At 45.0% G+C, this 25,635-nt stretch overlaps 1 protein-coding gene across 1 annotated transcript in view; it reads left to right on the top strand.

The window, feature by feature from the left end:
* The window catches only part of myo16 (myosin XVI), a 773,985-nt gene that overhangs the window by 462,390 nt on the left and 285,960 nt on the right, over window positions 1-25,635 (top strand). Inside the window, exons 13-15 of the mRNA XM_067986709.1 lie at window positions 5,805-5,932; window positions 13,291-13,396; window positions 25,001-25,118. Of these exons, the coding sequence (XP_067842810.1) occupies window positions 5,805-5,932; window positions 13,291-13,396; window positions 25,001-25,118 (352 nt within the window). The remainder of the gene's footprint in view (window positions 1-5,804; window positions 5,933-13,290; window positions 13,397-25,000; window positions 25,119-25,635) is intronic.

The raw sequence follows: 25,635 nt of genomic DNA on the forward strand, positions 1-25,635 counted from the left end.
ATCTCCTCTTAACCTTCTCTGCTCTAAGGAGAACAGTCCCACCTTCTCCAGTCTATCCACATAACTGAAGTCCCTCATCCCTGGAACCATTCTAGTAAATCTTTTCTGCACCCTCTCTAAGGCCTTCACAACCTTCCTTAAGTGCAGTGCCCAGAATTGGACACAATACTCCAATTGTGGCCGAACCAGTGTTTTATAAAGGTTTACCATGACTTCTTTGCTTTTGTACTCTATGGCTCTATTTATAAAGCCCAGGATCCCATTTGGTTTTTTAAACCACTTTCTCAACCTGTGCTGCCACCTTCAAAGATTTGTGCACACATACCCCCAGGTCTCTCTGTTTCTGCATCACCTTTAGAATTGTACCATTTAGTTTATAATACCTCTCCTCATTCTTCCTGTCAAAATGTATCATTTTGCACTTCTCTGCGTTAAATTTCATCTGCCATGTGTCCGCCCATTCCACCAGCCTGTCTATGTCCTCTTGAAGTCTGTTACTATCCTTCTCACTGTTCATCACACTTACAAGTTTTGTTTCATCTGCAAATTTTGAAATTGTGCCCTATACACCCAGGTCCAAGACATTAATATATATCAAAAAAAGCAGTGGTCCTAGTACCGACACCTGGCGATCCACTCAGATTCATCTTTGTCAAGTAAACAATCCATAATGACAACATTTAATCGGCTAGCAGAATGTTTTCTTATCTGTATCAGAGAGTCAACTAGTTTAAAATTAGTCAATTTAATATCATGAAATCAGAATTGTTTAGTGTATTAAAATATAGATTGCCCAGTTAGACAGTAAGCTGTAACAAAAAGAAAAGTCCCAATGCCATTTTCATTTCACAGTTTTAAGAACTGTGCTCCATGATATTTTTCCAGTTTACTGGTTAAAGCATTCTATTCTTTTCATATACGTCTATCTCTCCTGACCATTAAGGATATATTGACATCTAGCTGGAAGCCTTTTATTCTTGAGGCAATGTAGGTTGTCTGTATAATAAAGCCCTAATATCCCTCAGTAGAACGTCCACCTGCACCAATTTATAGCATCAAAGGTGTCCTGCAAGAAGCTCTATATCCATCAATCTGCAGACACATTTTTAAACCCAGCACTTAGAAAGCAGCCGGTGATCACGGTTAGCTTTATTCTGTTCACACTTGGACACCTTTTGTTCTCTGATATCCTGATGATCCAGTCTGGTGCACAGCAAAGGATTAAATGCATGTCTAGACTTTCAAAAGTCTTCAGAGTGGAAAGTATGGACAAAGGAGCCTTTCTTTCGTAGAATTCTGAAATGTTATTGAACAGAATTTAATTTAGATTGGTGCAGGGAAATGGCTAGGATGAATTATGGGTGGTGGAGGAAGCATTTTGCTTTTATCAATATATGCTCTCTACTAATTACAACTGTAAAGTAGGATGATGGGATGTTAGCCTCACCTAACACCACCTTAAAACTACAACCTCTCAGAATAGGGCTATGGATCTACAAAAAAGCAAGTAAGTTTGTCCAAACTTTCAGTGCAGATTTCCTTTAGACGAATTCTGAGCCAGTCAAGCTTGCTACTTTATTTTTATATGTCTTTAGTTTGTTTATGTCTTTATTCTTTGTTTTATATTTCTTTGATCTTTGTTTCAATTTGTCTTAATTATTTGCTTTTATATGTCTGAAATTCATTTGCCACATTGAAATCCATTTGCCACAATTTTGCCCATTCACTCAATCTATTAGTATCTCTCTGTAATTTTATGTTTCCATCTACACTGCTTACAATGCTGCCTATCTTTGTGTCATCGGCAAACTTGGATATGCAGCTCTCTATCCCGTCATCTAAGTCTTTAATAATTACAGTGAATAGTTGAGGCCCCAACACAGATCCCTGTGGGACACAACTAGTCACACCCTGCCAATTTGAGTACCTGCCCATTTTCCCTATTCTCTGTCTTCTGTTGCTCAATCAATTTCCTAACCAGGTCAGTAATTTGCCTTCAATTCCATGTTCTTTGTTTTTATGTGTTTTTTCTTTGTTTTTATCTCTTCTGTTTTTATGTATCTTCATTCTTTTTATTTGTCCTTATTCTTTGTTTTTATTTGTCTTTATTCTTCATTTTATAAGTCTTTTTTCTTGTTTTTATATATCTTGATGCTAAGGGGTTGTTTCCCCTGGCTGGAGAGTCTAGAACTAGGGGGCATTGTCGCAGGATTAGGGGTTGGCCATTTAAGACTGAGATGAGGAGGAATTTCTTCGCACAGAGGATTGTGAATCTTTGGAATTCTCTACCCCAGAGGGCTGTGGATGCTGAGTCGTTGAATATGTTCAAGGCTGAGATAGATAGATTCTTGGACTCCAGGGGAATCATGGGATATGGGGATCGGGCAGGAAAGTGGAATTAAGGTCGAAGATCAGTCATGATCTTATTGAATGGCAGAGGAGGCTCGAGGAGCTGTATAGCCTACTCCTGCTCCTGTTTCTTATGTTCTTATCTTTCTTTATACGGTATTTAAAGTGAAGTTGTTTAGTGGACAAGAGTGCGTTTTAGTTTATTCCTCTCAACCCTTTCATTTCTGGATGTTCAACGGTGATTAATCATCCATCAGTATTATCATGTGAGGTAACGCTGTTAAAAATCACTGATACAAATCTAGAACTTGTCAGCCGACTCCTGAATTGAACCTTCACACGGCAGCTATGTAGGACTTACTGTGGTGTGAGAGTTATGAAACTCACGTAATAAACATAGGGTTGATTTTACAATTTAGTTTTCATAGCATAGAACGTTGCGTGAGAGGAGCATACACTGGGAATTCAGGCACAGGCAGGAGTGTACCAGATTCAGGGCCTGCACAAATTTCTATCTAGTAATTTTAATGGTCATAAAATCATGCATACTGCAAATCAGTCATACTGACCTATATGCTCACATTCTCAGCAAATGTTCCTATGCATTACCCCATAGTTTAATCTGAAATGCAGTAGGCCTAACAGGATTCATCTAATGGGCTTAGTAAAATGGAATAAGTACCGTGAAATGATAATCATTGAAATATTGTATGGATCACTTCATATCTGTGTGTGTGGCAAGCATTTTGCTCAAACAGATTAAAGCCTCAGAAATAAGTTTTAATCCTTTGATTTTACTGTTAACCCCTTATTTTTATGGGAATATTTGGATATATTTTGCCCTATTTTGTATAATTTAAAAAGAAAGAACTTGCCTTTCACGCCTTTCACAACCTCAGGACGTCGCAAAGCGTTTTACATCCAATAAAGTACTTTTGAAGTGTAGTCACTGTTGTGAAGTAGGAAATTTATTCTGTATTTCTTCATCTGCTGGAGACCACCCAGGCATGACTCGTCCCCACTGGCATGGGCAGCCATTCAGCCCATCGTGTTTGTGCCTGCCAAAAAAGAGCTATCCAGCTTTATCACACTTTCCAGCACTTGGTCCGAAGCCCTGTAGGTTACAGCACTTTAAGTGCACATCCTAGTACTTTTTAAATGAGTTGAGGGTTTCTGCCTCTACCATCCTTTCAGGCAGTGAGTTCCAGACTTTTACCACACACTTGGTGAAAAAATTTCTCCGCAGCTCCCCTCTAAACCTTCTACCAGTTACTTTAAATCTACGCCCACTGACTCCTCTGCTAAGGGAAATAGGTCCTTTCTATCCAGGCCCCTCATTATTGTATACACCTCAATTAAATCATCCCTCAGCCTCCTCTGTTCCAATGAAAACAACCCCAGCCTATCCAATCTTTCCTCATAAATATAATTCTCCAGTCCTGTCAACATCCTCGTAAATCTCCTCTGTACCCTCTCTAGTGCGATCACATCTCTTCTGCAATGTGGTGACCAGAACTGTATACAATACTCAAGCTGAGGCCTAACTATATATACAGTTTTATACAGTTCTAGCACAACCTCCCTGCTCTTATATTCTATGCCTTGGCTAAGAAAGGAAAGTATCTCGTATGCATGCCCCCTACATTTAGGTCTAAATCATTAATATATACTACAAAAATCAAGGGGCCTAGTATTGAGTCCTGTGGAACCCCACTGGAAACAGCCTTCTAGACACAAAAACACCTGTTGACCATTACCCTTTTTTTCCTGTCACTGAGCCAATTTTGGATCCAACTTGCCACTTTCCCTTGGATCCCATGAGCTTTTACTTTTCTGACCAGTCTGCCATTTGGGACCTTGTCAGAAGCCTTGCTAAAATCCATGTAGACTACATCAAACAGGCTACCCTCATCGACCCTTCTTGTTACCTCCTCAAAAAATTCAATCAAGTTAGTCAGATGCGACCTTCCTTTAACAAATCCATGCTGACTGTCCTTGATTAATCCGTGCCTTTCTAAATGACGATTTATACTGTCCCTCAGAATTGTTTCCAATAATTTGCCCACCACCGAGGTTAGACTGACTGGCCTGTATTGGAACTTATTGGATAACTCTTTCAAAGATCCGCCTCAGACACAATGGGACGAATGGCCTTCTTCCGTGCTGTACCATACTATTTTGTTATGATATCATGGTTCTCGAATTGTGGCTTTGTGAAGAGGGAGAGGAATACGTCTTTGAAGAAGGGGTAAGAAAGCCTCCGTGAAAGGGAGCTTTCAGGAACTAAAGCAAATGCTGAAGATCTGAAACTTACCAGTAATGAGGAGCAGTTGAAGTCTGATCAGTTATGATGCATCAACCAAGCTTCCCCTGGTACCACGGTTGCAACCGCAGGGAAGTCTGATCAGTTAGATTAAGAGCCATTGATAATTAGGGTGGACTGTTGAATATGGATGAAATGTAATGTTATTTGGTTTTTATTTTCCATGCATCTTTTAGATTAAAAATGTACCAAAGTGCTCTAAAATGAATCAACAAACCATTTCTAATCTGAAACTGAGGTTTCCCGAGCTAGGAACGTGCATCAATGTGTACAGCAGAGGTGAAGGCAGCTGTTGCAATGATTGTGCACACTTACGAATTTGATACCTACATCCCTGACTTTCCCTCCAGTTTCTCCTTCTCCTGCTAGAACACTACAGCCTCTGATAGGCATTGGGCTTTATTAAAGGTAGAACTGATAAGAAGTTTTTTTTTAATGTCATCATAACTTGCAGTACAGTGTACATTCTACCAGAAAATCCCATTACTTCTGCAAAGTATTTGACAGCATGGACTATAACTATTTTATACTTCACCTTGGCTTCCCTGATGAGGCCCAAGTTAAAATGCATTCGGGGTCCCATTGATGTACTAGCACCCAGATTTGCATAAATGTATGAGGCTCCCGCCTGCTTCCAGTGGACGCTTCAGCCACCAAACAGCAGTGAGCAGTTAAAATCGAGGCCAGTGGGATTCCAGCAGGAACAGGGTCCAATTTCAAAGGTCCCTCTGCCTCGTCCTCACTCGATGGGGTTAAAACCTATCGTCCTATGCTTTGCATCATAGGGAACAAGATTGCTTGTCTATTGGAGCAGACTTTTATGTTAGTCAGCATAAAAGCAATTGGTGAGATCTCGAATTGTCATGAGATATCCTCTGTGCAATCATTAATGTGCTCTTTATTTTTGATTTTGCTACATGAGGAAATCTTTCCATCAGGACTATTTTTGATTGAACTGTGCATTTCTACCCTCACTTTGAAGAGACTATTGCTTCTCCACAGCTACATAGGGTGCTTGTTAATTGTAATTATCTTTTAATTATTTTCCCAACAGAAACGTGTGCTGTAATATTTCCCAGGGATGGAAACATGAGTGCAGAATTCTCAATGATGTGTCCATTTTTTTTTGCAGGTTACTCAGCTTTACCTGAGCAATACAGGGAAGTTGTGCTCCACACTCCCACCCCACATATTTTCCTGCACTGAAAGAGCCTATCACATGATGTTGCAGGAGCAAAGGTCACAGTGCTTCATCCTAAGGTACAGTTACCACTTCCTTAGTTATGATTAATAGCCTTTCGATTTAGTCAGTACCCTGAGGACCACTTTGAACAAAAGATATAGAATTAATTTTTCTCCTAGTTGTCCATCGTTCTTCTTTGAGTCACTTTAAGCTCCTCGAACCTCTTTTGACCCCTCAAAAATAAACAACACTATTAATTACAATAACAACTTGCATTTACATAGCGCCCTTCATATAGGAGGACATCAGAATGCTTTACAAGGGAGAGAGGGCACTGAGCAGTAGATGGGAATGATTAAAGACATGGGGTGAATGAAGGGATGGATTGAAGAGATAGGGATTTAGGAGAGTATTGAAGAAAGGTAGCAAGGCAAAGTGTATTGGCAGGGAAGGTTCCCAAGAGCAGAAGGCCTGCAAGATTGACATTCAAAGGTGGAATAGAGGGAATGGGGGGACGAGCAGTAATTCTGGAGTTGGAAGAGTGCTGGTGCGACCTAGGATAAAGAACGGGAGAAAATTTCTGTGGTAAGGTGGAGCGTTACCATAGAGACATTTGAGAATGCCTGCATGGTCTGAAAATCAGTGGCCTAAGGATCAGGGAGGCAGTGGAGCTTAGCAGAGACTAAGGTGTATGGGACTTTGTGTGAGAGAACAACTCAAGCAACAGAGTTCGGGATTAACTGAAAGTCGTGAATGGTGGAGGAGGGGAGGTTGCCATGGAAAAGAGTCAGGAAATCAATGCTTGAGGATTTGCAGGGAGGCAGGTAGATTCCCAAAAGGGCAACGTACTAGAATTGGAAAAGTTTAATCTTGGTCACTGAGCAGTTATGACTTAAGAAGTGCAGTCCAGGATTGAACAGAACCACTTGGTTCTGCCTGAGTGCGAGGTTGATGGACACGAATAAGTGAAGGCGCAAACTAAGGATGATGACATTAGTTTTGCTGATGTTGAGTTAAAACAAATTTTGGCTGATCCTGGACTTGATATGAGACAAGTGCCAGAATAGCCTTAGAAGCGCCAATAGTGGCACAGGTACAGTTGGGTATTTAGGCATCTATTACATATTAAATTTGCTGAATAGTCACAGCAGTCTAATGGTATTGTGCCTTTAGGTGGCTGTTTGAAGTCACATTATGTGACAGGTAAATTTGTATGGCAGTTTAGGTAATGTTACGTGACTGTCAATCAAAGAATGATGAACTGTAGTTTTCAATCTGCATGCTGTTTTAACCTTTTCCACAGCCTAGTGCTAGACCAATGCCTGTGCTCTAATTAAAGTAGCTTTGGTATGTTCGGACAGGAATTAATGGAACGAACAGTGGGATTGTAAGTAAATAAAGGTCATCAAAATATTTCTAATTATCATGTGAAAGGAACCTCCCTGATTTGTTATCTGACCCTTGGATCACACTGATCCTCACTGTCCCATTCTGGGCAGCTTTCCTGGTAAGTTTCGGTGGGGAACGGGTGTCTTTTTTGTTAAGACAGTCTGCTTCCACATCAATACTCATTCTTCCTATTATTTGAACACTATGGAGCCGATTTTCGGGTGACGGAGCGGGTGCGTTGGGGACGGGGGGGCTCCGAAAATCGCTGAAATGCCGAGCGGGTTCGGAGCCCGGTTCCAACCCGCTGACTTCCTGGTTCCCCAGTGACGTGTCCGGGTGGTGCGCGCCTCCCGAATGCAGGAGTCTCACCGGCAATTAAAGCCGGCGGGATGATAATTTGCATAGTTTGTCCAATAGTTGAGGTACTTGAACTACTTGATTGACTAGACATTTTGGTAGGGGTGTGATTTTGAAATATCCTCAGCGTGTTTCCCGTGCTGTGGGAAACACTCCCTGTTGCAACAGACGTGTTTCAGCCAGCAGCCAGTGGGAGATGCAAATACTTATTTGACAGGTGGGGAGAAAACCTCATTTATTGCAGCAGGGCACTCTGTCACTTCAGACAAAGTTTTGGCTGCAACACCTTTGTGTTTTCACTCAAAATTCTTACTTTCCACCCAAAACTCTTCTGTCCAAACTTATTTAACTACTTTGCGGACTCCCTCAAACTCACACCGTCAGGATGGGGGGGCGGGGGGGGAGGGCGCCAAGGCTGCATTCACCACTACATCCAAGGACGAGCAACATCACCAGCCTAGCTAGTGGTGTCTTTGACAGCGACAGGTAAGGAGTTGCTGCTTGGCTCAGCCGGGAGCAACTCGGCATGAAGGAGGCTGCAGACGTCTGCGACTACCTGACGACTGACTCTGAGCCTCCGTATGCACTGTTCCTCAGAGAGGTCCAGGAAGCTGAGCCTCAGTCTGTAGACCCTATGGCAAGGGTAGTGCCTCCTGCGACGTCCACCTCCACCACATGGAGCTCCACAACATAGTACTGCGCCATAGGCACCTGCACAAGAGCACGGAGGGCAACAACAGAGAGAGCGTACGGAGGCTCAGAGTCAGTCGCCAGGTAGTCGCAGTCATTTGCAGCCTCCTTCATGCCGAGCTGCTCCCGGCTGGGCCAAGCAGCATTTCCTTACCTGTCGCAGTCAAAGTCACCACTGCCCACAACTTCTTTGTCTCCGGATCATTTCAGGTGCCATCGAGGACATCGCCGGGGTCTCTCAGTCGTCTGCACACAAGTGCATAAGGCAGGTCACCGACGGCTTGTTTCGCAGGGTCTCGCACTATGTCAACTTCCCCACGGACGACCTCAGCCAGATGGAGAGGGCAGTGGGATTCCACTCTGTGGCTGGCTTCCCACGGGTGCAGGGTGTAATCGATTACACCCATATAACAATACGAGCACCTCCACGTGAGCCAGGACTGTTCAAAAACAGGAAGGGCTATCACTCCATCAACACTCAGCTCATTTGTGACCACCGCAAGAGATTCCTTCAAGTGTGCACCAGATACCCTGGCAGCTGCCACGATTCCTTCATCCTCCGGGAATCCAACATCCCGCCACTCATCCACGCACCGAACACCCGTAAGGGCTGGCTCCTCAGGGACAAGGGATACCCCCTGTACACATGGCTCATGACACCTCTGAGGAACCCCACCATCGAGCAATAGCGTTGATATAAGGTCAGCCTCATCGATACCAGGTCTACAGTTGAGCATGGTATAGGGCTGCTCAAGATGCGCTTCAGGTGCCTCGATCGTTCTGGGGGAGCACTTCAATATGCACCAGACAGAGTGGGACGCATTATAGTTGTGTGTTTTGCCCTGCAGTGGGGCGCTGCTTGAGGAGGCCTCATCCATATCTGCCACCCACATTGAGGAGGAGGAGGAGGAGGAGCAGGCGGAGGAGGAGGAGGAGCAGGAGCAACTCATGGGCAGAACAGCGGCTCACCTGGCGAGGCCAGGGAGCCACTGATATGTGAACAGTTCTCCTAACATCAGACGGTGTGAAGGGTCCAGTACTCACGCCACCTAGATAGAGCAGCACCACTGCCAGTGGCCCCGCCCCCGCCTCCCTGCATAAAACAGTCCTGCAACTACACATACACCCACTGTAAAGTGACCCAATGGGTGGCATCAAGCATGGGCGTTCACGGTGAACCTCATGAAAGGGCCTTACTATAGAAGCCTGTCAAGAATGGCCAAGTCGTGGCAGTAGTGGTGACAATAATAATATTTAATGTGAGTTTAACAAAAAGAAAATATAAATAAAAAACATGACCAACCGTCAAAAACCCTCGTGCATCCCCTTTATGCTTACAAAACTTTCGCCTTTCGCTTCTGAATATTTCTACGTGGTGCATCCCCTGTGGCTGCAGCAGAGGTAGTGGCAGGTTGCTCTTGTTCATGCCTTGACCAATTAGACGCTTTGGGCCTACGCCCTCTGCGTTTTGGTGCCCGTGAGGGCCCCTCCAAGGACTGCTCCACCTGCACCTGTGCAGGGGCAGACTCGGCCACCTGGAGAGGAGGCAGCATTGCGGGTACTGGTTGAGGGGGGGGCAACGGGTGAGATGTGGAGACACTTTGAGTGGTGTCCCCACTTCCATGCCCCCTTTCGCCATCATGCTTTCCCTAGGCGAGGCCCACACCATTCCTACCACAGTTTGGAGGACATGTGTGACAGTTTGGAGGACATGTGTGAAGCTTTGTAAGGCCAGTGCTGGTGTATCTGCCTGCCTGTTTAATTCAGGCCATTGACAGAGCCTGAATGGACTCATTGATGAGCCGTGCTTGAAGCTCGATGGAGGCTAGCCTTCCTTCCATCGTAGACATTCCTGCACATACCAGCGACACTATCTCAGAGATACCCTCACGTCCCTGTGATAGTATCTCAGAGATGCCCTCCCGTACCTGTGCCACCATTCCAATCATGCAGGAGTTGGACTCCTCCATCCTCTGCGCGATTGTGGAGAGTGCGCGTGGCACCTGTTCCAGTACCTCGCAAATGTGCTGCTGCCCCTCGATCATTCTCCTTTTAAAGGATGGTCCCCAGGGTTCTGCATCTGTGTCCAGCTGAGCCGAGCCTGGAGAAGAGTGCTTCCTCCAATGCGGACTCTCCACATTTGCCCCTGCCACCAGTGTCTGCTCGTGCTCACATGTGTGTGGTAACTCATCATGTGCGACCCCAACTATCTGCGGACTGGGACCCACTGAAGTGTGTGTATCGGGTGGATGGCTTACTCAGATGTTATGATGCACCCTCAGAGGCCAGCAGGTCTTCTGAAGAATCACCCTCTGCCGTCACAGAGGTCGCTGAAGGCCCTGTAAGAGAAAAAAAGGCAATATTAACCATCATCACAGATGTGTCATGTTGCGATGAGCATACTGAGGTGCTGAAGATGGCAAGGCATGTTAACATCAATTCATATTGTGTGTGATGAATGTTAAAGTTGTGTCACCAGACGTTTGTGGGGTGCCAGTCTCGGCCACCGCAAGAGATTCCTTCACATGTGCGCCAGATACCCTGGCAGCAGCCACGATTCCTTCATCCTCCGAGAGTCCAACATCCCACCCCACTTCCACGCACCAAACACCCGTAAGGGCTGGCTCCTCGGGGATAAGGGATATTCCCTGCACACGCGGCTCATGACACCTCTGAGGAACACCACCACCGAGCAACAGCGTCGATATAACGACAACTGCATCATTACTAGGACTACAATTGATCATGCTATAGGGCTGCACAAGATGCACTTCAGGTGCCTTGATCGTTCTGGGGGAGCGTTTCACTACGCACCAGACAGTGTGGAACGCATTATAGTCCCGATATTGGGGCTCCCTGCTAGTGCGTGCAACCAGGTAGCGCTGGCTGCATGCACTAGCAGGGAGCCCCAATATCGGGAGAGGCTAGCAACACTTAAAGCCAGTGCAGAATGAGTTGGGGGGTGGAGGCGGTGATGTGGAAGACGTAGTGTAGGAGAATGAGTAAGTGTACTCACTTTGGATGACCTGGTAAGGTCATTGAAGCGCTTCCTGCACTGGATCCAGGTGCGGGAGACGTTGCTGCTGCTGGTGACCTCCTCTGCCACCTCGAGCCAGGCTTTCTTGGTGGCAGAGGCAGGCCACTTCCTCCCGTCCATCGGGTAGAAGACATCCCTCCTCCTCCTCACCCCATTCAGTAGCACCTGGAGTGAGGCATCACTAAATCTAGGAGCAGCCTTTCCCCTGTGCTGCTCCATTGTGCTGTGTGGGTGTTTGCTCCAGGAGGAGCCATTGCAGGACTGCCCCTTTAAATAGGGCTCCTCCAGCTGACAGCCTGTGATGCGGGTGCACAGTCTGCCTGCTGCGCAGCTTTCGGACGTCAAACCCAGAAGCCACGTTAAGTGGCTCCAGTTGACCCTCGATCGCGTGGGAAACGGACAGATTTTATTGGGCAGGTTATCCACGCGCCCAATCGCCCCTGCCCCCAGCTGCCATCCCGTCTCCCCGCTAATATCAGGGCCTAGGTCTTGGCTCCCTTTAATTTTCCAGTGGAGTTAATCTAGGCAGTTTCATCACGTGACCTCCAACTAACCTGCCCCCGGACTCCTGCCATTGGTCACCCGACACGTCCATCCTCATGCCTTCCCACGCCAATTAGAAAGTGAAGACTGTTCGTTACCTGATTGGACAATTCTTGACTGTTAGTCAAACAACCTTTTTCCTCAATATCTCCAATATTTTTACAATTAATAATGAAAATGTTGAAACACAATTTTTTTAATGCCTCTATGATATTTCTTCTGGGCTGCTTCAGAAGATTGATCTTTAATTCCTGGAGACTCTAGGACAATCCTGGAGGGTTGGTGTTAGCAGGTTTCTCCCGTTACTGTCGCAACGATGGGTTGTTAATCCATCAACAATAACTTCCGCTTGATTCTAGCCTGAGTGGCTATAAAATAGCAAGTTTAATAGATTCACTTACAACAGAGTTGCACCACAGCTGTCTTCAACATTACATTCAACAGTATTATCGTTATAATACAACTGTCTACAGAATACATTAAGGGCAAGCAATAAATACAACTTGATCTGTCTGCGAATCCAGGTAAATCAGACCTGACCTTTGAGGACTGCCTGTGGCAATGGACTTCTGACCACCCCCTCTTGTGAGCTCTAACTTTTGGAAGGGAGCATGCCCTATCTTTATACTATTCGGCTGCGTTGGTCGCACGTACGCACCTCTGTCCTTATCTCCTGTTTGTAAACCATCCTACTGTGCTGACTCTCCAAAAACCACCAAGGAATGTTTAATGTCTTAGTGTTTACATAGCCTTTCACCGTTATCAGGTCTTAGTATGTTTATACTTGGTTAAGCAACCTGTTTCTTGCATCTTAGTGTTTTTCAATATTCTAATGCCTCAGTACTCTTTCAATGACCTCTTGGGTTTCTGTAAGTTATTTTCCTCACATAGTTGGGGGCCTCTGCCCTCCTATGTACACCCGCCCTCTTGCTAAGATGCATGACACTAGGCAAACCAATATTTTCTATGCTTGTTTTAAACCAAATTCTTACAGTTGGCAACCCTAACTATACCCCAGCAAGAGTCAGTGTTTTTCGGAGAGATGGGGAAAATACAAAAAAGAAGCAATTACATTTGCTGAATCTTTGTCATCTTCTATGGTTTTCACTAATCTTACTGTTTTGGAATAGAGTTTCAAAATGAGCAAGGCTGAGCCGTGAAATGCAGGTTTTGACCCACGTATCTCAGACCAGCTGACATCTACGGGGTTGTGATTCTGAAGGAGGCGTCTATGCCACTGAAGGAGTTAAATTCCCAATTGCAGCCTTAAGCCACTGAATACGGAACAAAATTAACAAGCTCCCGTGTCATCTATATTGAGCTGTGCTTTATTTAAACCTGATACTCTGTTCTCTTTATTCTGACGCTTTTGCTGAATTATTAAGAGGGATTAGGCTCCCGTTGTCTTCTCTTTTGCAGTGGTGAAAGTGGATCAGGGAAGACGGAGGCCTGCAAACACATTTTAAAGCACCTGGCTTGCAGAGCTGTGACCACCGAGTGTATGCTTGAAGCAAAGATTAACCACGTGAGTAGTAAAGAAAAACTAGCTGCCTGGCAAGAAAGTTCTTGAGGTCCTGTGTAGAATTAGGGTTAAGGTGATGCTATTTTGTTGCCAGCCACTTAACGGAATTAAAGCCCTAATATTCAGACTAGCCTATTGTTCCGAAATTGTGAGACTCTGTCCCTTGATGGGACCTGCAGATCAGACAATCCATCGCGGAGGTCAGCATGCCCACTTTACAGCGCTCTCTATTTCCAGCCTTTATACAAAGTGCATTTTGTGAGTTATTTGGATCTACACTACCCATGAGATAAAAGTAACAACACATAGCTGTCTTGTGCTACATAGCAGAGGACTATGTTCAGGTTCTTTCAAGCTTCTACTTCTGTGGCCTTTATAATTCAGCTCCTGCCCATTGTATTCCAGTGTGGAGGAATAGGAAGCTGAGAATTGGAACCATCAATTCTAGAACTGGGCAGACTGAAGTGTCAATATATAGGGTTGGAGTTCTCCACCCACCCTGTGTGGACAAACACCCCCCCCCCCCCACCCAGGCCTCATTAGTATCAGGATGGCGGGCTCCGGCCAGAGATCGAGTGCCCGGAGGCTGCCCACCGGCTCCAGGTTACCTCGATAATTTCAACACTGCAAAGGGGAAACTTTTAATGAGGAGGACACTGTGTTCATTATTCATTCTCGAGATATGGCCATCATTGGCAAGGCCAGCATTTATTCCCCAACCCGAGTTGCCTTTGAGAAGGTGGTGGTGAGCCTTCTTCTTGAACCACTGCAGTCCATGTGGTATTCTGTCGTGGTTTAATACAACTGAGTGCCACTTCAAAGGACAATTAAGAGTCAACCACATTGGTGTGGGACTGGAGTCACATATAGGCCAGACCGGCAGTTTAACGTCCCTAAAGGACGTTAATGAACCAATTGGGTTTTTATGACAATCCAACAAATTCATGGTCACTTTTACTGATACCAGCTTTTTATTTCCAGATTTCTTTTAAAATTTATCTCCACCAGGTTTTTCGCCCTTGAGAGATGTACTGAGATTCCAGCGTGGGAGGGGGTGCTTTTTCCCATTCCATCTTTCGCACCCCCCCCGCCCCCCCCCCCCCCCCCCCCCCCGCCAGTCCTGAATTAGGTTTGGGGGCATGTCTGTGAGCTGGTAAATCCATGTGGCATGCATGTCTGCTACATTGGAGGAAGCAAGATCACTGAGAGGAACAAGCTAATTTTAAAAAATTCGTTCATGGGACGTGGGTGTCGCTGGTGAGGGTGGCATTTATTGCCCATCCCTAATTGCCCTTGAGAAGGTGGTGGTGAGCCACCTTCTTGAACCGCTGCAGTTCATGAGGTGAAGGTTCTCCCACAGTGCAGTTGGTAGGGAGTTCCAGGATTTTGACCCAGCGACGATGAAGGAACGGCGATATATTTCCAAGTCAGGATGGTGTGTGACTTGGAGGGGAACGTGCAGGTGGTGTTGTTCCCATGTGCCTGCTGCCCTTGTCCTTCTAGGTGGTAAAAGTCGCAGGTTTGGGAGGTGCTGTCGAAGAAGCCATGGCGAGTTGCTGCTGTGCATCCTGTAGATGGTACACACTGCAGCCACGGTGCGCCGATGGTGAAGGGAGTGAATGTTTAGGGTGGTGGATGGGGTGCCATTCAAGCGGGCTGCTTTGTCCTGGATGGTGTTGAGCTTCTTGAGTGTTGTTGGAGCTGCACTCATCCATAATATAATGTTGAGTATGGCTGTTCATTTTTCTGGAGTCTCTGCTTATGTCTGTCCTTGTAAAAATGTGACATAGCTGCCAGTTTTCATCTGTGTGTCATTGCGAGCCCATTCACACTGTGTGCTGTTGTATTGCTGATTGTGCAATTTGGTAAGTGCTGCCTATCACCTTTTCATTAAGCTGATGGTGCCATCTCCTGGAACACCAGCTGCATTACACTTTAGTTTGAGTTTAATATGTAAAGAGAGACACTGATGATATCCAGCTCGATACCTCCACCACCTATCTTGACCCCTGCACTGCCTTTGTGCTATGAGGCTGCTTGTCTTGGATAAGTATTAAATGCTTCTAGCTAACTGTTAGGAAGACCGAAAACATTGTCCTCAGACCCCCTCCACAAACTCCCTTACTGCTGATTTAATTCTCTTCCCTGGCCATTGTCTCACCTTTGGCATCCTGTTCAACCCTGAGCTGAGTTTCAGATCCCATGTTCTGTCCATCATAAAGACCACCTATTTCCATCTCTGTAACGTCATCCAATGCTGCTCCTATCTTAATCCATCTGTCACTGAAACCCTCATGTATGTCTTTGTCACCTCCAGACGTGATTACTCCAATGCTCTTCTTGCTGGCCTCTCATCCACCATTAACTTCAGCTCATCTGAAATTCTGCTGCCCATATCCTACCTTGCATCAGGTCCCACTCACCCATCACCCTCATCCTTGCTGACTTACATTAGCTCCTGGTCCCCCATTGTTTCAAATATCAAATTGTTGTCCTTGTCTTTAAATCCCCCCAATACCACCCCCTCTCCAGCTCTGTAACCTTCTTCATTCCTACAACCCACCAACCCCCCCCCACAACAACTCTCCATTTCTCTAATTCCGATTCTTGTGCATCTCCCTCCCTTTGCACCACCATTGGCAGCTGTGCCTTCTGCTGCCCATGTCCCAATCTCTGGAATTTCCTCCATAAATCCCTCCACCTCTCCACCTGCTGTTCATTTTTAATATCCTCCTTAAAACCCACCTCTTTGACCAAGCTCTTGTTCGCCCTTCCTAACCTCTCATTCTTTAGTTTGTGGTCCATTTTCCTTGGTGCTTGTGTGAAATGCCTTGGGTTGTTCTTCTACACTATATAAATACAAATTGTTGTTGTTGAATCTATTTTTGGTGTCTTAGGTGAGGGAGAGAATGTTAGTCAAGATGCATTCCTGCTTCTCTAGATAGTGCTGTGGGATATTTAATACCTACCTAAACCTTGGTTTAATGTCTCTTTCAAAAGATGGAAGCTCCTTAATGCAGCACTCCCTCATTATCATATTGCTGTGCCAGTTTAGATTATGTGCTCAAGTTCTGGACTGAAGCTTGAACTCACAAACTTTAGGCTTAGAGGCTAGGGTGCTACGAACCAATCCAAGCTGACACTTTGAAACTTGTAGAAGATAACCCAAAAGACTCAAATGAGGGTTTCATTCTGTTTTAAGTGTGTCACAGAAAAAATGCATTTGATTTGGAATTAGCGATATAAGCATATTTGTGCTATGTCATGTCCTGTCCTCCACTGCTATTGGTCATGACACATTGGAATAAATTTTCATCTTCATTGCCTGGGCGGTAATCTGGCGGAGAGGATCACCCGCCTATTGTAGAACCAACCTGATTTTTATTCCACTCGGGCGGCTTCGACAATGGGTGAACGGGTCTAACAGATTACTGCCCAGGCTGTGAAGAAGAAATTTACCCCGTTAAATTTGGAATACACAACTAAAGAAGTAATATCAACATGTCTGATTCTGACAATTATTAGGTTGTGCATATTCCACTGTAGAAAAAAATGCCTTTCTCTCAATGGAGGACTAATTTATTTATTTAAAACTAAATATACTGAGATATACCTTTTGCTGATTCTTGAGTATTTCAAACAGCGATTGTGACTTCCCAAAAATGCACGGTTGGTGGGCAAGGCTCCATGATTAGAGCACAAGCACACATTCAGAAAATTTACCCTAGGAAGCCAGTGAATTCTAATCCTTGTGTTTTTGCCCTTGCATGATTAAATAGAACTAGTAACCTCCACTCTCCACCCAACTCCACACTAGGAACATAGGAACATGGGAACAGGAGTAGGCCATTCGTGCCTGCTCCGCCATTTGATAAGATCATGGCTGATCTGTGATCTAACTCCATATACCCGCCTTTGGCCCATATCCCTTACTACCTTTGGTTGCCAAAAAGCTATCTATTTAGCAATTGAGCTAGTATCAATTGCCGTTTGCGGAAGAGAGTTCCAAACTTCTACCACCCTTTGTGTGTAGAAATGTTTTCTAATCTCGCTCCTGAAAGGTCTGGCTCTAATTTTTAGACTGTGCCCCCTACTCCTAGAATCCCCAACCAGCGGAAATAGTTTCTCTCTATCTACCCAATCTGTTCCCCTTAATAGCTTATAAACTTCGATCAGATCACCCCTTAACCTTCTAAACTTGAGAGAATGCCACCCTCATTTGTGTAATCTCTCCTTGTAACTTAACCCTTGAAGTCCGGGTATCATTCTAGTAAACCTACGCTGCACTCCCTCCAAGCCAATATGTCCTTCCGAAGGTGCGGTGCCAAGAACTGCTCATAGTACTCCAGGTGCGGTCTAACCAGGGTTTTGTATAGCTGCAGCATAACTTCTGCCCCCTTGTACTCTAGTCCTCTAGATATAAAGGCCAGCATTCCATTAGCCTTATTGATTATTTTCTGTACCTGTTCATGACACTTCAATGATCTATGTACCTGAACCCCTAAGTCCCTTTGGACATACACTGCTTTTAACGTTTTACCATTTAGAAAGTACCCTGTTCTATCCTTTTTTGGTCAAAAGTGGATCACCTCACATTTGTTTATATTGAATTCCATCTGCCACAGTTTTGCCCATTCACCTAATCTATCAATATCGCTTTGTGATTTTATGTTTTCATCTACACTGCTTACAATGCTACCAATCTTTGTGTCATCGGCAAACTTAGATATGAGACTTTCTATGCCTTCATCTAATTCGTTAATAAATATTGTGATTAATTGAGGCCCCAAGACAGATCCCTGCGGGACTCCAATTGTCACATCCTGCCAATGTGAGTACCTTCCCATTATCCCTACTCTCTGTCGCCTTTCGCTCAGCCAATTTCCTAACCAAGTCCGTACTTTTCCCTCGATTCCATGGGTTTCCATCTTAGCTAACAGTCTCTTATGTGGGACCTTATCAAATGCCTTCTGGAAGTCCATATAAATAACATCCATTGACATTCCCCTGCCCACTACTTTAGTCACCTCTTCAAAAAATTCAGTCAGGTTTGTCTGGCATGACCAATCTTTCACAAATCCATGCTGGCTCTCTCTGATTAACTGAAAATTCTCAAGGTGTTCAGTCACCTATCCTTAATTATAGACTCCAGTATTTTCCCCAAAACAGATGTTAGACTAACTGGTCTATAATTCCCTGGTTTCCCTCTCCTTTCCTAAAAAGCGGAGTGACATGTGCAATTTTCCAATCCAGAGGGACAGTTCCTGAATCTAGAGAACTTCGAAAGATTATAGTTAGGGCATCTGCAATCTGCTCACCTACTTCCTTTAAAACCCTGGGATGGAAACCATCTGGTCCTGGGGATTTGTCACTTTTTAGTGCTATTATTTTCTTCATTACTGTTGCTTTACTTATGTTAATTTTATCGAGTCCCTGTCCCCGATTCAATATTAGTTTTCTTGGGATTTCCGGCATGCTATCCTTTTTCTATTGTAAATACTGACTCAAAGTAATTGTTCAACATGTCCGCCATTTCCCCATTGTCAATGACAATATCCCCGCTTTCAGTTTTTAAGGGGCCAACAATGCTCCTGACCACCCTCTTTTTCCTAATGTAACCATAAAAGTTCTTCGTATTGGTTTTGATATCCCTTGCAAGTTTCTTTTCATACTCTCTTTTTGTAGCTCTTACTCTCTGTTTTATGACCCTTTGTTGATCTTTGTATCTTTCCCATCCGCCAGGATCTGTGCCATTTTTTGACTTTTTGTATGCCCTTTCCTTATGTCTTATACTGTCCCTTACCTCTTTAGTTGCCCATGGCTGTATATTTTGGCAAGTTGCGTTCTTGCCCCTCAGGGGTATAAACCGATTCTGTATCACGTTAAATGTTTCTTTAAACATTTCCCACTGATCATCAGTCATTTTACCCATTAACAGATTTGCCCAGTTTACTGTGGACAGTCTCTGTCTCATCCCGTTGAAGTCGGCCTTACCCAAGTCTAGAATCTTAGCAGCTGATTCACTTTTTTTCCTTTCAAACACTACATTGAACTCGATCATTTTATGATCGCTATTGGATAGATGTTTGCGTACAGTTAAGCCATTAACTAAATCTGGTTCATTACTCATGACTAAATCTAGTATGGCTTGCCCCCTTGTTGCCTCTAGGACATACTGCTGTAGAAAACTATCCCGGACACACTCAAGAAATTCACTATCTTTCTGACAGTTGCTAGTCTGCTTTTCCCAATCTATGTGAAGGTTAAAGTCCCCCATTAAGACCACTATGCCTTTCTTAAACGCTTGTCTAATCTCTGCATTTATACAATCTTGCACTTCAGAGACACATTCTATCTAAAACTTTATGAGTAATCACTTTCAACAGTATTTAATTTCTGGTTAAGTTCTTTTGTATTGGAGTTAAACTTCCTAATTTTAACTGGATAGATGATTATTTGTGGAATTGATTCCCTGAGGAAATCTGAGTTCATCCACTTTGGACCTAAGAAAGATAGATCAGAGTATTTTCTAAATGGTGAGAAGCTAGGAACTATGCATGAGCAGAGAGATTTAGGGGTCCCAGTACAGAAATCACTAAAAGCTAGTGGACAGCTCCAAAAAATAATTAAAGGCTAATGGAATGTTGGCCTTTATCTCAAGAGGGCTGGAATACAAATGGGTGGAAGTTATGTTACAGCTACACAGAGATCTGGTTCGACTCCATCTGGAGTACTGCCTTCAGTGCTGGGCGCTGCGCCTCAGGAAGGATATATTGGCCTTGGTGGGACGGGGGGAGTGCAGCACAGACTGGCCAGGGAGAGAGGAGAGTGCCCTCGGGATCCCCTGACTTAGTGGAAAATGAGTCATATAATGAGTTATTAACTATGAAATTGAGAAGAAATTGGATAACCATGAATGTGGCTGTGTTGCAAGGCTATGTTACAGAAGTGCATGGTGTCATATCCTGTTATAGGCTTTACAAGGATCCACCGCATTGATAAATGTTTCAAAGTGCTCAAAAACAGAGATCCTTAGGTATATGTGTATAAAATGGGATATTATGTATAAAATGGGCAACAAGATCATCAATGGAACGGCCATGATGAAAACCATACTGGTCACCATGGATTAAGCCTGAACTCTCAAGGTAATGTGATAATTTAAGAGTTAACAGCTGCTTCCATAACTTTACAAAGTATCAATGTAATGGCAAGACAACAGTAGCTGGAAGAGTAAGAGAGATCATGGGGTGAAATTGGACTGTGTACACCTGTTTTGCAGGCACTACACAAACACTTAAGCCCCGAAAATGGAGTCCGAGATGCACGCGCACACTTCCAGCATGATGTGCGCAGGACGCCATCTTTGTAAATGCGTTTTCACACGTGCACCTTGCAAACGCCGGCAGCATGTAGAGTAGGGAGATTATAATATTAATCAGTGTGCAATGCTGATTTAAAGGGACCACTGCTATTTTGGAATTCCATGCTCCAGCCAGCGTACCGTCTTAACCTTGCAGAGCTGAATAGGTCTTAAACGGCGTGGAGAAACCCCCCCCCCCAACAATGCTATTTAAAGGGATCATGCAGGAATTACTGGTTAGTTGCTGGATTGTTTGTTTTGGCTGCTGATGCATTTGTACCTGTTTTTGGAGGTTTCCTATACTTGAATAAAGTTTCAATACTCTACAGGGAGTGGGCTGGCTAACTGACAAGCAACAGCAAGGGCACTGGCAAAGTGGCAGGGGTGGAACAGGAATACTGAGGACATCAGGTTCATGGTCCATGGAGCCACTGCCACTTGCTGCCTCCTGTTATGTGTTACCTTCTCCTGCAAGAAAGCGGCAAATGTGTCGGTGAGTGTCCTGCAAGATGTTTGGGTGATGTGCCTATCATGGTTGAATAGCTGCCAGTGTGTGTGACCTGTGAGTTGTGGGAGTGCGGCTTGCAACAGTGGCAATGTGTGAGGGTGAGATGAAGCATCTGATTGAAAGAGGTGTGTACTGATTGAAAGAGTTTGTTGGTACATAGGTGATGGGGGGTGTAGTGCGTGAAGCAGTGGATGCAGCTAGTGGTGCATTTGGTAGGTTATGCCACTTGAAAGTTGAACTCACTCACCTTGACCACTTCGTATCAAATCATTGAACTTCTTTCTGCACGGCATCCAAGTTCATGGCATTGGCCATGGCTCCTGGCATTGACCTCGGCTCTTGGCATTGACCTCGTCCGCCACTACCTTCCACTGCCTCGTGAGCATATTCCTGGAGGACGTCTTGCCTCCCTGCGGATATAGGATGCTCCTCCTTCTGTCCCCCTCTTCCACCAAGGCCTCTAGTGCATCATCCGAGAACCTTGGTGCACCCTGTCTTGCAGGCCCAGAACAAACTCAGATCGGCAGATTGGCCGGGTCTGCTGTGCAGATTGGAGGATGTGGGATGTAGTCTTGAGAAACCTTTATTCAATACACGCTGGCGCGGACTCGATGGGCTGAATGACATTCTTCTGTACTGTAACCTTTCTATGATTCTATGATTTTAAAATGCAACAACAGTTTTTAAATATAAGGATGAGACCTGCATCTGTGTTTTACTTGTGCAATTTCTGATCTCCATTCAGACCCTTATCTTATATTTTGAAAGTATAAGAGTCCCACATACTTTGAGCTGCCAAACTGTTGGTCATTAAAAATTTAATAGTTCCTATCATCAGAATTCTTCACTGTATTGTGGATTGATTCTGTCACTTCACAATTGACTTACCAATTCCTGCAGCCACAGTGCACCTCCCCTTTAAGAGGTGCAGGCTGCCTTTAAGTGGTGCTAGCCTCTCCCGATATCGGGGCTCCCTGCCAGTGCGTGCAGCCAGCGCTACTTGTGCTGTTGACTGGCTGAATGCAGCAATCATTGAAATCACCAGGCAGCACGAATGTTGTGTGTTACCTGCATCTCAACAACTGGGCACAGGTTAATTGTGCACCGCGATCCCTACGCCCATTTTTGGGGGTTAACCTATTTAACCCCCTATATTTCTTAGGGATAAAATTAATGTGCAAATTTTCAAAGAGAAGGAAAGATGAACCAAATGTAAGAGAGGTTGAAGTGATGGCACGGGATAGGTATTCTGAGACACACATCTAGAGAATCGTGCGAGAGGTACCATCAGCAATGGAGATCTTCCTGGAGTCCAAAGAATGGAAGATCTACCAGACTTGATGGGGTTAAAACAATGTCAGCCATTATTGTAGAATAGAGGTGAGCAATGGAGGGAGGTTCTTTATCAAGAATATTGAAACCAAAGTTGTAAGAAGACAGCTTTCTCTTTAGAACGTCTATGAGGGAACAGATGGAGCAGCTACTGAAGGGGCAGGATAATGGTAGTTCTTGCTTCTTTTTGGTAAGGACAACTTTAGTAGCTTTGTAGTGAAATAACAGAGGGTATACAGCTTGCTTTGGATGACTTAGACTGATCAAGATGCAAGATGCGATAGGCAAAATTTTAACAGAATAATATAATTGAGCAAAGATGCAGTACCAGGTCTGACAGAGGGGAAAAAATGAGGTGTGAAGCCTTCCATGCCAACTGGAACGAACATCAAAATCACTGGTACCATTCGAATGGTCAAAAGAGTGAAAGCAACAACTGGACCAGGAAAAAGCAACAACGAATTCTTGAAGACAATCCTACCTTTCTAATGCTCAATTCTGCAAGACTCTACTCTCAGAGTGAAGTCTCACTTAATGGGAGTGTAGATCGTAAAATCAGGAATGCTGCAATGTCAGAACACTGACCTCTGTGCCCGATTTTCCTAATGGTGCTCCCATCGAGCAAAGCTCTGCACTGGGAACGGAGCCTTACCGAGTTTACTGTGTGGTGCCAAACAAGGTGGGACTGGTTTACAAGACTCTGATTTGTTGTACGGTATTCTACAAGTGGTGTAGATGTAAGACAGTGTTCATTAGAGCCCAGCTGTGAGGAAATAGACATAATGGCCCCGATATTAGCGGGGAGGCGGGAAGGCAGTAGGGGGGTGGGGGGGGGGCGATTGGCCGCGTGGATAACCCGCCCAATAAAATCTCTCCGTTCTCCATACGATCACGGGTTAATTGGAGCCACTTAACGTGGCTTCCGGGTTTGCCGTCCGAAAGCTGCGCAGCGGGCGGATTGCGCACCCGCATCACAGGCTGTCAGCTGGAGGAGCCCTACTTAAAGGGGCAGTTCTCCCATGGCTGGTCCTGGAACAAACATTGGAGCAACACAGGAGAAAAGCTGCTCCTAGATTTAGTGATGCCTCACTCCAGGTGCTACTGGATGGGATGAGGAGGAGGAGGAGGGATGTCTTCTACCCGGCGGACGGGAGGAAGTGGCCTGCCTCTGCCACCAAGAAGGCCTGGCTCGAGGTTGCAGAGGAGGTCACCAGCAGCAGCAACGTCTCCCGCACCTGGATCCAGTGCAGGAAGTGCTTCAATGACCTTACTAGGTCATCCAAAGTGAGTACACTTACTCATTCTCCTACACTACGTCTTCCACATCACCGCCTCCACCCCCCAACTCATTCTGCACTGGCTTTAAGTGGTGCTAGCCTCTCCCGATATTGGGGCTCCCTGCTAGTGCATGCAGCCAGCGCTACCTGGTTGCACGCACTAGCAGGGAGCCCCAATATCGGGACTATAATGCGTTCCACTCTGTCTGGTGCGTAGTGAAACGCTCCCCCAGAACGATCAAGGCACCTGAAGTGCATCTTGTGCAGCCCTATAGCATGATCAATTGTAGTCCTAGTAATGATGCAGTTGTCGTTATATCGACGCTGTTGCTCGGTGGTGGTGTTCCTCAGAGGTGTCATGAGCCACGTGTGCAGGGAATATCCCTTATCCCCGAGGAGCCAGCCCTTACGGGTGTTTGGTGCGTGGAAGTGGGGTGGGATGTTGGACTCTCGGAGGATGAAGGAATCGTGGCAGCTGCCAGGGTATCTGGCGCACATGTGAAGGAATCTCTTGCGGTGGTCGCAAACGAGCTGAGTGTTGATGGAGTGATAACCCTTCCTGTTGATGAACAGTCCTGGCTCGTGTGGAGGTGCTCCTATTGCTATGGGTGCAATTGATTACACCCTGCACCCGTGGGAAGTTGGCCACGGCATGGAATCTCATTGCCCTCTCCATCTGCCTTAGATCGTCCGTGGTGAAGTTGACGTAGTGCGAGACCCTGCGAAACAAGCCATCGGTGACCTGCCTTATACGCTTGTGTGCAGACGACTGAGAGACCCCAGCGATGGCCCCGTTGGCACCCTGAAATGACCCGGAGGCGAAGAAGTTGAGGGCATTGATAGATTTTTGTTAGGCAAGGATATTAAGGGTTACGGAAACAAGGAGGGTAGATGGTGTTAAGGTACAGATCAGCCATGATCTAATTGAATGGTGGAATAGGCTCGAGGGGCTGAATGGCCTACTCCTATTAATGAAAAATTACAAAGACATGATATTGTAGGTAAGAATAGATTAATTCACACATAATGAAATAAGTTTTCATGTCAGTCACTTGGTAACAAGGAATGTAAAGTTTATATGACAGTTCTTGTGTTACTTCATGTATTGATGAGGACTTTCCTTTTAGGTCAGCTGTGTGCTGGAATCTTTTGGCCATGCAAAAACAACACTGAATGAAACTTCCAGTCGGTATATAAAGTACCTAGGATTGCAGTTCAGTGAAAAAAAGAGGACTTTAACTGGAGGTAAGGCTTTTTTTGAAACCACTTACCTTTATGGATTTTATAATATTGCACTCCTGGAGCAGAGCTTCCCCCATCGGGAGCGCAGATCAGAAATTTGAGGGCATGTTCTTCCCCATTTTCTGACCATTCATAACGTCTAGGTTCAGATAGTTCCAAAATACCTGGTTCAAATTGGCACCAGCCAGCAGTGACCATTCAAAATTTGTTTGGCGTTTTGATTTGAATTCAGCCTCAGAGATGTGGGACCCCATTATACAGAGTTCTGATTCACAATGCTATATTGGCAGAGGATTTGCTGGAGAATGAGGCTATCAGTACCTTTATAAAACACTTTAGGACCAGATGTTGGTTTTGCTGATGCAGCTCTGTTCCTGAAAGTATCTGTAGTAGGGAATGAAACTCAAACTATCATCAAGCCAAATTTGAAGTTCTGATCTCATTTCAAATAAGCGCCATACAAATTTTCTCTTAACTCCCAGGTAACCGAAATAGAATGTAAGGACCATGGACAGAACTA

The sequence above is a fragment of the Heptranchias perlo genome, chromosome 6, assembly GCF_035084215.1.
Source record: "Heptranchias perlo isolate sHepPer1 chromosome 6, sHepPer1.hap1, whole genome shotgun sequence".
NCBI lineage: Eukaryota > Metazoa > Chordata > Chondrichthyes > Hexanchiformes > Hexanchidae > Heptranchias > Heptranchias perlo.